At 52.2% G+C, this 12,700-nt stretch overlaps 1 protein-coding gene across 1 annotated transcript; it reads right to left on the bottom strand.

Moving 5' to 3' along the window:
• Nucleotides 1-5,153: 5,153 nt before the first annotated feature.
• WNT10B (Wnt family member 10B) lies at nucleotides 5,154-9,855 on the bottom strand (the record flags this gene model as incomplete). Its single annotated transcript, XM_080705732.1, has 4 exons — nucleotides 5,154-5,612; nucleotides 6,577-6,950; nucleotides 9,385-9,647; nucleotides 9,782-9,855. The coding sequence occupies 4 exons, from the start codon at nucleotides 9,853-9,855 to the stop codon at nucleotides 5,154-5,156; spliced, it is 1,170 nt and encodes a 389-aa protein (XP_080561858.1).
• Nucleotides 9,856-12,700: the final 2,845 nt, after the last annotated feature.

Below are 12,700 nucleotides of genomic sequence, written 5' to 3'. Positions count from 1 at the left end.
GCCGAAGCTAAAATGATCTTGCTGCAACTCTGTTGGACAGTCCCTTTCCTTTTCCTGAATATGAAAAATTGCCATTCTGTATATTATTCATGGGGGGGGGGCACATGCACATGTGCACAGTCCTGGGGACTGAACCTAAGGCACTCCACCTCTGAGCTATAGCCCAGCCCTGTTTTCTATTTTTTATTTTGAAACACGGAGTCACTAAGTTGCGGAGGGCCTCACTAAGGAGCAGAGACTGGCCGCAAACTGGAGACCCTCCTGCCTTGGCTGCCCAAATACTGGGTTACTGACGTGCACCACCACACCCAGCATTTTTTTGTTTTTGTTTTTGCAGTACTGGGGATTGAACCCAGAGGCATCCTACCTCCACACTACACCCCCAGCCCTACTTTTTATTCATTTCATTGCGGGTCTGAGGATGAAACCCAGGGGCATTCAACCTCTGAGCTACACCCCCTGCCCTATTTTTTATTCTTTATTTTGAAAGCAGGTCTCGCTGAGTTGCAAAGGGCCTCACTAAGTAGCTGAGGCTGTCCACGGACCACTATCCTCCGGTCTCAGCCTCCCAAATGCTGGGATTACAAGTGTGTACCACCATGCCTGGCTTATTTTTATTTTGAAACAGGGTCTCACTGAGTTGCAAAAGGCCTCACAAAGTAGCTGAGGCAGTCCATGAACCCCTCTCAGAATGCTGGGATTATAAGCATGAGCCACCACGCCCTGCTTTTATTTTTATTTTGAAACAGAGTCTCGCTAGGTTAATGAAAATCTCATTACTTGCTGAGGTTGTTTCCGAACCTGTGATCCTCCTCTTTCAGCCTCCCAAGTACTGGGATTACAAGCATACACTACCATGCCTGGCTTATTTTTTATTTTGAAACAGGGTCTCACTAAATTGTGGCCAGCTACCACTAAATTGCTTGGCTGGCCTTAAACTTGGAATTCTCCAATTTCAGCCTCCCAAATATGAAAATACAGTCATGTGCCACCACGCCTCACTTTCGCTATTGTGGTCGCTATTGTGGATATTCTTTGTCATTATTCTCTCTCATATCTTTTTTTTTTAATGGTACTGGGGTTCCTGGAAACCCTTCTACCTCTGGGCTACATTCCCAGACCTATTTTTATATATTTTTTAATGGAAACGGGGTCTCCTAAGCCAGTGCAGCGAGCTCCGAACCTGCAAGATCCTCCTGTCTCTGCCTCCCAAGCGCTGGGATTACCATCGTGCGCCACCACACCCGGCCTCTCTCTCAAATCTTATGCCCTTTCTAATTGCGTTCTTCTCCCTTACATACAGCAAATGCCTGAAATAAGGGTGGGATCTCCTGGCACCACCAAACTTCCAAACCTAGAATTCTCAGTGCTCAAGTGAAAATTCAGGACATAAAATGTTTCCATAGGACTGGGGATATAGCTCACTGGTAAAGTGCATGCCTAGTGTACTTGAGATGCTGGGTTTGATCACGTGCACCACACACACACACACACACACACACACACACAAAATGCCACAAAGTACTGCCCTAACCCAATACTACTCAAAATTTCCCTGCTACCTTGGTGCTATTATCATTTCATCTGATCTAAGGATAATTTGTATAGCATATATTATCTACTGTCTAGAGAAACAGAGGAAACTATTTCTACATACCCTGGCCAAGGTGATGTTAGAGTCAGTATCTTCCTGTCCATAAGTACGCAATCATTTGTAAAGTTCTAAATGCATATCCCTTTTCAGTATTGAATCTTGGGAGGATAGATTTATTTTCAGAGATACTGAGCTAGAAATAGAGAGACTGAAGCAAAAAAAAAAAAAGTTTTCTCTGGTTATCTCTTAAAAGATAAAGGAGCTGGGCATGGTGGCGTACACTTGTAATCCCAGCATTTGGGATTACACACACACACACACACACACACACACACACACAGATTAAATACAGAGCCAGGCATGGTGGTACATACCTGTAATCCCAGTATTTGGGAGGCTGAAACAGGAGAGTGACAGATTTGAGGACAGTCTTAGCAAGTAGTGAGACTCTCATCAACCTAGTGGGACCCTGTTTCAAAATAAAAATAAAATAGGACTGGGGGTGCAGCTCAGAGGTAAAATGCCCTCACGTTCAATCCCCAGCATCACAAAATAGATACATAGATAAATACGGAGCTGGTCATGATGACACATGTTTGTAATCCTAATACTTGGGAGACTGAGACAGGTGGAGAGAAGGTTCAAAGTCAGCCTTGGCAAGTTAACGAGGCCCTCTGGAACTTAGTGGACTCTGTTTCAAAATATGGGTCTGAGCTAGGCGTGATGGCACACACTTGTAATCTCAGCATTCGGGAAGCTGAGACAGGAGGATCCGGGTTCATGGACAACCTCAGCTACTTAGGCCCTTTGCAACTCAGTGAGACTCCCTTTCAAAATAAAGAATAAACCAGGCGTGGTGGCGCATGTTTGTAATCCCAGCACATAGGAGGCTGAGACAGGAGGATGGCACAGATTCTAAGCCAATCCCTGCTACTTAGTGAGGATTTCAGCAACTTAGTGAGACCTGTTTCCAAAAAAGCATAAAACAGGTCTGGGAGTATAGCCCAGAGTAGAAAAGCCCCTGGGTTCCACCCCCAGTACCACACACACAAAAAAAAGAATAAAAAAATAGGGCTGAGGTTGTCATTTGGAGGTAGAATGTCCCTGGGTTCCATCCCCAGTAACACACACACACACATATATATGCATGTATGTATGTATATGTATGTATGTATGTGTGAGTGTGTGTGTGTGTGTGTGTGTGTGTGTGTTCAATTCCTAGTTCAGAAAAAAAAATACACAGGCAAATAATTCAATGGGAGAATATGCTGGTTTCCAGAGCAAAAACAAAAACTCCATTTTGAACACAGGAATCCCTTTTATATGTTTCTCATCAGTCTTGCATCTCCTCCTAAGTTCTCTGGTTTGTAGCCACTGAGTTTTTATTTGTTATTTTAGGACTGTGTTTGCTGCTAAGATACATGTAGGACTTTAAGACCCCAGAGAGAGGCCAGGTGTAGTGGCGCATGCTTGTAATCCCCACACTTGGGAGGCTGACACAGGAGAATCGCACAGGTTCGAAGCCAGCCTCAGCTATTTAGTGAGGCTCTCACCAACTTAGTGAAACCCTGTTTCCAAATAAAACATAAAATAGGGCTAGGAGTATAGCCTGGAGGTAGAAAGCCTCTGGGTTCCACCCCCAAGTACCACCAGAAAGAAAAAAAAAGACCCCAGAGAAACCTGGTGTGGTGGAACACACACCTGTAATCACAGGAGGCTGAGATAGGAGAGTTGCAGTTTTGAGATCAGCCTCAACAACTTAGCCAAATCCTCAGCCACATAGTGATATACTGTTTCAAAATTAAAAATATAATAAAATAAAAATCCAGGTGTGGTGGCACAGGTTTGTAATCCTAGTACTCAGGAGGCTGAGACAGGAGGAACACAGGTTTGCAGCCAGCCTCAGCTACTTAGGCCCTCCACAACTTAGTGAGACCCTATTTCATAATAAAGAATAAAAAATAGGGCTGGGTGTGTATCTTGGAGATAGAATGCCCCTGGGTTCCATCCCCAGTACTGCAAAAAAAAAATTAAATATTAGAAAAAAGAGCTGAGAGGTACTGAAAAAGAATAAAAGGAGGAAGGACAAACAAATGAACCTCATACTAAGTGGCAGGGTCAACAAACTACAGCCAAAAACCAAATCTGGTCCTGCAGCCCAGTTTTGTGAATTAAATTTTATTGAACACAGCCATGCCCATTCATTTATGTATGGCCTGTGGCTGCTTTTGATCTAAAACATCAGAGGAGGAATTAGGACAGAGTTGAGTAGTTGAGACAAAACCACAATATACAGCCTAATATATTTACTATTTAGCCCTTTACAGAAAAAGCAAATGCCAACCCTTCCCTGTTATCAAGGTGCTATCTGGAATTGAGGTGCATAGAGAGTAAATAGGGCCCATGTTAGGATCTCTAACCCTTCCCACCTAGAAGTTCCTCTGGTTTCACAAACTCTAAGTTGCCAACTAAGTCACTCAGGACCATTTCAGATCCTTTGTGATATTCAGCAGGATATCCATAGATAAAGTCATTGAGAATAGGAAGGTAGGGGAATTCACATAGAAAAGAAACCATGGAGGATCCCAAGTGTGGATCCATATATCACCACCATCTCTATCCACCACCAGTCCAGTAATTTAATTTATTTTAGTTTCAAACAGAAACCAAAAACAAGTCTCAGTACAATAAATTATCCAGTCTTATCCCTTCTACTGAAGGAAAAAAAGGCTCCAATAATCTTAGGTAAAACCCTTCCTTTGGAGGGTCCCTGTTAACATCTGGGCGGAAGGAGACAGCTTCCCTAAGGGTCTGGACAGACAGCTTTCTGAGGATTCAGGAGAGTGTGCCACGCAGAACTCATCCCCCAGAAAAACCTTTCTACCCCTACTGTCTCCCGTGACTCCACAGAGGAGACTGTGGTACATGAGTGTGTAGGTAAGTAGGAGTGTGTGGTACTGGGATGCAACCCAGGGGCCTTCTACCTCTGGGCTACACTCCCAAACCTATTTTTATATTTTATTTGGAAACAGGGTCTCACTACGTTGCTGAGAACCTCACTAAGTAGCTGAGGCTGGCTTCGGACCTGCAGGATCCTCCTGTCTCAGCCTCCTAAGTACTGGGATTACAAGTGTACGCCACCATGCCTGGCTGGTCCTTTCTAGATATAGGTTTTAATAACTCCACACAATGCTTTGGGGTATGTCTCAAGGGAGAAGAGTGGCCAAACTATAAGGACTCCCCAATCAAAGGGGAGCTGAATCAAGGTTAAAGGGCCCCTGGAGCCAAATAGAGGGGTTCAATACAGTCCATTTAATCTTAGTCCATTCAGGTGTTTCTGGAGCAGAGGAGGGGTGACAGCGTCCCCCATAGGTCCTCCAACTGTGGGGAGGGAGCTGTGCACCACAGGCTTCACCTGTCCCCACTGCCCCCACAGCTGCTTCCAGGTAGATACTTTGAGTTTGAAGGGGTTAAAATTGACCCTAGACAGAAATCAGAGTGAAAGGCCGGAAGGCGCCCCTCTCACACAGGACCCTCAGCCCCAGGGGGAGGCCGAGCCTCACTTGCACACGTTGACCCACTCCGTGACCTTGCACTCATCACACAGCACGTAGCAACACCAGTGGAAACGGCAGTGGCAGCGCTCAACCCGCGTCTGCCGGAGCACATTGTGCCCACGGCCACAGCAGAGACTGCCACAGCCGTCCAACAGGCGGCTGGTCTTGTTGCAGGCGCGGCCCCTCGTGCCAGGGGAGCCCACAGTGGGGTCGCGCTCACAGAAGTCAGGGGATTTTTCAAAGTAGACCAGCTCTCCTGAGAGGCGACGGGGACGCAGGCGGGGCTGGAAGGCTCCAGAATTGCGGTTGTGAGTGTCTATGAAGATGGCTCTGCCCAGCCGCTCCCTCAAGGCTGCCCCCACAGCCCGGAACTCCGGGACAGCTCTCCAGCACGTCTTGAACTGGCAGCTGCCTGAGGTGCCATGGCACTTGCATTTTCGCTTGAGGTTCTCAGTGACCACCTGGAGTATCAGCAGCGGAGCAAGAGGCCAAAGGGAAGGCAGAAAGTGAACACAGGAGAGGGGAGGGGACAGGGAACACAGGGAGGGACAAAAGACAGAATATCAGGGCATTTCAAAGTATTGGGTACTGAGGACTGAACCCAGCAGCAGTACACCCTAGCCCTGTTTTTTGTTTTGTTTTATTTTGTTTTGAAACCGGGCCTCACAAATTAGCGGATGCTGGCCTCAAACCTTTGATCCTCCTGACTCAGCCCCCCAAGTACTGGGATTACAGGTGTGTGCCCCTTCACCCACCTCAACACCCTTGTTTTTTTTTTTTTTTTTTTTTTTTTTTTTTGCGGGTCTGAGGATGGAACCCAGGGGCATTTGACCTCCGAGCTACACCCCCTGCCCTATTTTTTATACTTTATTTTGAAACCAGGTCTCACTGAGTTGCAGAGGACCTCACTAAGTAGCTGAGGCTGTCTGCGTGATCCTCCAGGTCTCAGCCTCCCGAAAGCTAGCTTGCGCCACCACGCCCAGCTACACCCTCGTTTTGATTGACGGGAGAGCAGTGTAGTTTGAACATCTGTGATCATCAGCTGGTTAATAGAACCAGGCTCAACTCCAGTTGTCCTGACTCCTAATCTAGTACTCTTTCCAGAGTAAGCACCAGTAAAATGGGGAGCGCAGCCCAGAATGCCCCTTAAGTCTGTAGAGAAGGCAGCTGCAATAACAGCTACCATGTCCTGGGCCAACAAGGAGGCATCAGGTAGGATGCATTATTTGCTAGGTCAGCCTTAATGACGCTGTGAGGTAGGTTACCATCAGGCTCTTTCTGCAAATGGGAAACCAAGGCTGGGGGACTTGCTGATGGCAAGTGGGGACCACCCACCACATTTCAACCTGTTACTTTGCTGAGCCTCTCATACTCTTGCCAGGCCCTCAAAGCAAGTAAGACCCATGGCAAGATGCACACACATACCTGGCGCCCCACCCTGTTGTTGTGGATTCGCATTCGTGCCTGGATGTCCCGGGGAGCTTCCCTGGAATCCAAAAAATCCCGAGAGAACTTCTCCCCGAAGTCCATGTCATGGTTACAGCCACCCCATTCCCATGTGTCCTGGGGGCCAGGGCTGGTGCCTGAGCCTGGGAGGAGGCTGGGCAGGGAGTGGGAGAAACTCTTGCCCCGAGACAGTGCCTGCAGCTGCAGCAGTTTGGCCCTCAGCCGATCCTGCTCACCACTGCCCTTCCAGCCACAGCCACAGCTCACCAGCTTGCCCAGGCTGCAGGCCGTGGCCACCGCATGCATGACCCCAGCAGCCAGCATGGAGAAGGAGAAAGCACTCTCCCGGAAACCTGGGGATGAGAAAGTGTGACACTGGAGGTCAGCTTGACAGGCAGCTGAGAGGGGGGGAGCCAGGAGGAAATAAAAAGCCACCTTACAATTCCAGAAATTCCTGCCGGGCGTGGTGGCGCAGGTGCTTGGGAAGCTGAGATAGGAGGATCGCGCAGGTGCGAAGCCAGCCTCAGTTGGCTCAAGAGACCCTGTTTCCAAATAAAATATAAAATAGGTCTGGGAGTGTAGCCTGGAGGTAGAAGGCCCCTGTGTTCCATCCCCAGTAAATAAATAAATAAATAAATAAATAAATAAATAAACAAACATATTCCTAACTGAATCCTGACCCTGCCATGTATCAGCTGAGTGATTTGGGAGAAAGTTACAGAAAAAAACAGCACAGAGCCTCAGCTATCACATCTACAAGGGAGGTTGGTGGGTCAATATGACCTCTCAGTCCAGGCTCACTCTGCAAGTCTGTGATTTTCAGGTGTAGACAAAAGAGTCTCCACAGAAGGAGAGACCCTTGGGTTGGGAGATGACTAAGAGAAGTCTCTGAGATCTTTGAAGATGTGTTCAAAGTTCTACAGCTGAAAACCTTAGAAATTCCCCAGCCCTGCAGGGAGCTTGGGTGGGGTGGGAGGAGAGGTCTTTGAGATTTTTTTTTTCTGTAGGATTATTTAAAACATTTTATTTTATTTTTGGTACTGGGGATTAGGACCAGGGCATTTTGCCTCTGATCTGCACCCCCAACCCTATTTTTTAAATCTTTATTGTGAAACAAGGTCTTACTACGTTGCTGAGGGCCTCACTAAGTAGCTGAGACAGTCTGTGAACCTGGATCCTCCTGTCTCAGCCTCCCAAGTACTGAGATTACACATGTGCACCGCCATTCTTGGCTTTATTCTTTACTTTGAAACAGGTCTCACTAAGTAGCTGAGACTGGCCATGAACCTGTGATCCTCCTCTCTCAGCCTCCCATAGACTGAGATTACAAGATTACAAGCAAGCCACCACACCCATCTTAAAACATTATTATTATTATTATTATTATTATTATTATTATTATTTTGCAGGTCTGGGAATGGAACCCAGGGGCATTGCACCTCTGAACTATACCCCCTGCCCTAATTTGTATTCTTTATTTTGAAATAGGGTCTTACTAAGTTGCAGAGGGCCTCACTAAGTAGCTGAGGTTGTCCATGAACTGCGATCCTCTGGTCTCAGCTTCCCGAATACAAGTGTGCACCACCCGAATTATAAGTGTACACCACCATGCCCCACTAAAACATTCTTTTAAGCAACCTACTCTCCACCACTCCACCTGAACACCCCAAAGCACTGGATCTATGGGGCTTCCCTTCCCCTTCCCAGGTTCTAGTTTTATATTTGCCCTTCAAGACTGCCCTTCATGTTTATCCTAACCTGCTATTACCCTATAAAACACTGGGAGGAGGGGGGGGGTGATTTTCCCTAAGGCCCTCTTAAAAGGTTGGCCTTTCTGTTATGCTTTGGGGTCACCAGACTCAGGATGACAAGTCTTTCCCAGGCTTAGGTATATGGTAAAGCCTTCCCTACCCCAGGCCTTGTGAAGAGGGAGGGGTTCCTTGCTTCATGTTCCACAGGGCTCTCTGGAGCCCGGAGAAGATGGAAAGCAGCGCCTTCTAAGAGCCCAAGACTCTCTTACACTAGAATCCAGGACTCCTGGGCCAGCCTCCCGACCCCCCCCCCAACCCCAACCCTCCAAGGGTGAAGCTGTTTGCACAAGTCTTGGGAATTCCCCTACAGATGGCAGCTGCTTATTAACCCCATAGTCCCCAAAGCACTCCCCACCCAGGGCTGAGCCCCCTTGGGTCTTTACTCCCCAGGGAGTAAACTCCAGCAAGGCACAGGAGAGGCATGATGCCTGGAGACCACGCTTTCCAGACCAGGCCAGCAGTGACCTGTCCTCAGCCCCTCCAGCCCTTCCTCACCTGCTCAGGTGAGTGACACCTGGGGCCCCCACAGAACCAGGAGGGGGCTGCCCCCCAGCTTCAAAGCCATCAGGGTCTTTGTTCCCAGCTTTGGCTCCTGGGAACCCCAGCAATTAGGGGAGCAGGTTTAACCCTTAAACGGTTGGGGGCGTCACCCCACCTCCGCTGGGGACGCCCGCCTGGGCTTGTCCGGGTAGAGAGGGAGGGGAGGGAAAATGGGGGAGGGACTGGAGGGGCTTTTGAAGCTTCAAGGGCTGGGGGCACCTCTTGCTCACAGGTGCAGTTGGGAGGCGGCAGGAAAGGGGGGCGAGGCTAGGGGAGCCGGGACCAGCTGCCTGGCCAGCAGCGTGCAGGTGGAAGCCAGGAGGAGCCCTCCGAGGCCCAGACGGCGGCGGCCGGCGGCTGGGGAATTCCCGGGCCCTCCCGCCCCGCCCGGCCCCCGGCCCCGCCCCGCCCCGCCCGGCCCCCGGCCCCCGCTCACCGCGCTTGAGCACCGCGCTGTGGTGCGGCAGGCGGCCGCCGCCCTCGAGCGCCGAGCAGTTCCAGCGCTGGTCGCGCAGCTGGTGCTGACATTCGTGGACGGCGATGTACAGACCCTGCAGCGCCGACGCCGTCACGTCGGGGCTGCGCAGGCACAGGCCCAGCTGCCTCTTACTCAGGCCCGACAGCGTCAAGCACACGGTGTTGGCTGTGAGCGGCGGCTCGCCCGGCAGCTTCAGGCCCAGAATCTCATGGCTCAGAGCCCTGCCAACAGAGAAGGCGGACGGCTGGGTTCCCTGGTCGAGGCCTCGCACCTCCCTCCCAACTCCCCCACCCAGGTCGGCGCTTCTCCCACGGGCTGGAAGACAGGGATGGGGTGGGGTGGGAGGACTGCTCACCGGCTGCACAAGGCCAGGAGCAGGAGACCCGCGAGGCCCGAGGGCAGAGGCCGAGGCTGGGGCTCCTCCAGCATGTCCAAGCCCGGAGGCTCCGGTGGGCAGGTCGACCAGCGCCTTAAAGATGGGGGGATTTGATTCAATTCCTGGAATACTCCCTGAGGACCTGAAGGGTGCCTTACTTCTCCCAAGCCACCGGTGCCACCCACTGACCCTTCCCACCCTCTCTAAACAAAACAATAAGAATCACCCTAAGATTCCGGAGTCCTGGGGCACTAAAGAGGAAGAGTCCAGGCCTCACAGCCCAGGCCTCCGAGTCCTGGACCCCTGCCCCGTCAGAGCCAAGGCCCCGCACAGACACACTCACATGCAACTGCCCCAGTGAGGCTCCCACTCACTCCACGACCTCGCCCACTGCTCCCTCTGGAGGGCCCCAGACCGGCTTCCCCGCCCTGGCAGGGCTAGGGGGCGGGATCGGAGGGGGTTCCCCACCACCTGGGGGGTGTCACCTCCAGGTGCCAGCAATGGCAGGCAGGCTCTTTCAGAAAGGTCAAAGACCCCACTTCCCGCCCCACTGTACCCCCAGGAAATAGGAGAGGCTCGGGGTGCAGCCAGAGCCAGGAGCCGACCCTGGTGCCCTCCCGTAGGCATCGGCGGGCCAGCTGAGCCTCCTCTGGACCCTGGGCTCCCCTCCTCAGCGCCCGCCGCCTGGTCCCCAGCGCCAGCCTTGGGTCCCCACCCCTCGCTCTTGCTCACTGCTCTAAATAAATCTGGACGCTCCTTTACTCTCTGTGCTTATCTCAAGCATTATCTCTGGCTCCTTCAGCGCCTGTGCTTTTGTGGGTGAGTGCGTGTCTGTCTGTCTGTCTGTCTGCCCGTCCCACTACCCGCCTGCCTGTCTGGTCTCCGCGTGCGAGTCCCTGCCCTCCCTGCGTTCCCAGGTTCAAGTACCTCCAGCGATTCAGGCGCAGAGTCCGCCCCCCGCGCGACTGGGCGCCGGGCTCCGCTCAGGCTGCTTACACGGTGGGCAGGCTGCGTCGGGTGCTGCCCCCTCGGCAAAGCCGCATTCTTCCAGGGCCCGGCCACTCCTCTGCGCGGCTCCCCAGCGCCGCGCGGCCGCGGGGAGGAAGGGAGGAAAGAAGGGGGGAGGATCGGGAGAGCCAGAGAGCACCCGGCGAGCGAGCGAAGCGCTGGGGGCTCTGCTCGCCCAGCTCCCGGGCGTTCTGCTGAGGCTGAAAGGAGCTGCGGCCCCTCCCCGAGCCCGGGGCATCCCCACCCCACCCCACCCCTTGACCAGGGGAACGCAACGCTCCCCCTCTTCCCAGCTACACACACACCCTCTCCCCCGACGCCCGAGTTCTGGCTCTTCCCTGCCAAAAGAGGAGGTGGCCCGAGTTCCTCTCACCTGCTCTGGGGTCGTCAAGTAAGGAGGGTGCCTGACAAAGTAGGGAGCCAGAACCTTCATTTTTCTTTGCCTCGGTTTCTCAGCAGGGTGGCTGGAGAGCTCTTGGACAAGATGGAAATGGAGCTGGACTATCTTCTGGCTTCAGGCGCTGGACAGTCCTTTGTAGAATCCACAGCGTGAATGCACTGCAGGGCACCTGGAGCCTTTAGAAGAGAGGGGAGGCAGGCTCTGTGGCCTGGCGCCCGCCCACCTTCAGCCCTGTACCTGCCCCTTTTGGCCTGGGAATTTGGCCCTAGCCAAAAGGCTCTGGTAGTCTGAAAGCTCCGTACCCTGCCCCCCCCCCCCGCACTCATGGCACTCACGTCCCCTCGTAGGTGTCCCTTCCCACAGAAGTCTCCAGCCCTTCCGGGGATTACTGGCTTTGCCCTTCAGGTGGCCCGCTTCCTGCTCCTGCTTCTTGGACTTGTCTCACTGTGGGCTGAGGAGGGCTGAGGAATCCCAAATTAATCACAGCTCGAGGGCAGACCAGAAAGAACCTGATCTAGGGGTACACTGGCAAGGCAAAACTAGTCATGAGCTCCAGCAGCGAAGGGGTTAGGCGCCACCGCACCCCCGCCTGACTCACCCTTGGAGCTCTAACCACTGTGGACTATTTTTGCCAGAGAGGGGCCCCAGGCTTCCCAACCGCCCCCAGCCCCTGCCAGACCGCAGCCCAAGGCACCAATGGCCCTGCACACCCAAGGCACATTGACTAAGGGACCACCTCTCACTAAGCAGAAGCACCAGGCTGATACCCACAGCCACAATCACCCCTTCTTGGTGGTGGTAAAGGCCTGCTGGGCGCCGGCCTCAGGTCTTTGCAGGTCCTGCATTGCCGGAAGGGGGCACTACTGGCCAGGGGGCACAGCAGTCTAACAGAGACCAGGAAGTTATTCTGTGGGGTATTTGCTGGCCACGTGTGTGTGTGTGTGTGTGTGTGTGTGTGTGTGTGTGTGTGTGTGTGTTGTTGGGGATTGAACCCAGGGGCATTCTACCTCTGAGCTACCTTCCCAGCCCCCTTTTTATTTCAAAAAGGGTCTCACTAGGTTGATGAGTCTCATGACTTGCTGAGACTGTCCTTAAACCTATGATCCTTCTGTCTCAGTCCTAGAATTACAGATGCACACCACTGAGCCAGGCTTACTGTCAATCTTTATGTGCCAGACCCTGGGCAGCTGGGGAGGTAAAAGTGCCATGGTCCTTGACACTGGGCACCCAGAGCCACTGATGTTTGCTTTTCCTCTGATTCCCCTCTGGGGTGGGGAAAAGGACCCCAAGAGCTCCAGACTCTCCTTCCAAACCATGTGAGGCTGCTGAGGCCACCCAAATCTGCAAACTGTCTCGGTCGTTTCTACCCTTACATCTCAATTCAGTGGTTACTACCAGCGTCCTCATCCTTTTTCTTGTTGTCTGGAATTCCATCCAGGTCCCTAGAGGAGAGAGCTGAGGCTTCCTATCTCTTTACTCCATGGGGACCT

The sequence above is a fragment of the Muscardinus avellanarius genome (assembly GCF_963383645.1).
Source record: "Muscardinus avellanarius genome assembly, chromosome: 11".
In the NCBI taxonomy this organism is placed as follows: domain Eukaryota; kingdom Metazoa; phylum Chordata; class Mammalia; order Rodentia; family Gliridae; genus Muscardinus; species Muscardinus avellanarius.
Note: the sequence above shows the minus strand (reverse complement) of the source record. Positions and strands in the feature narration are given on the sequence as shown.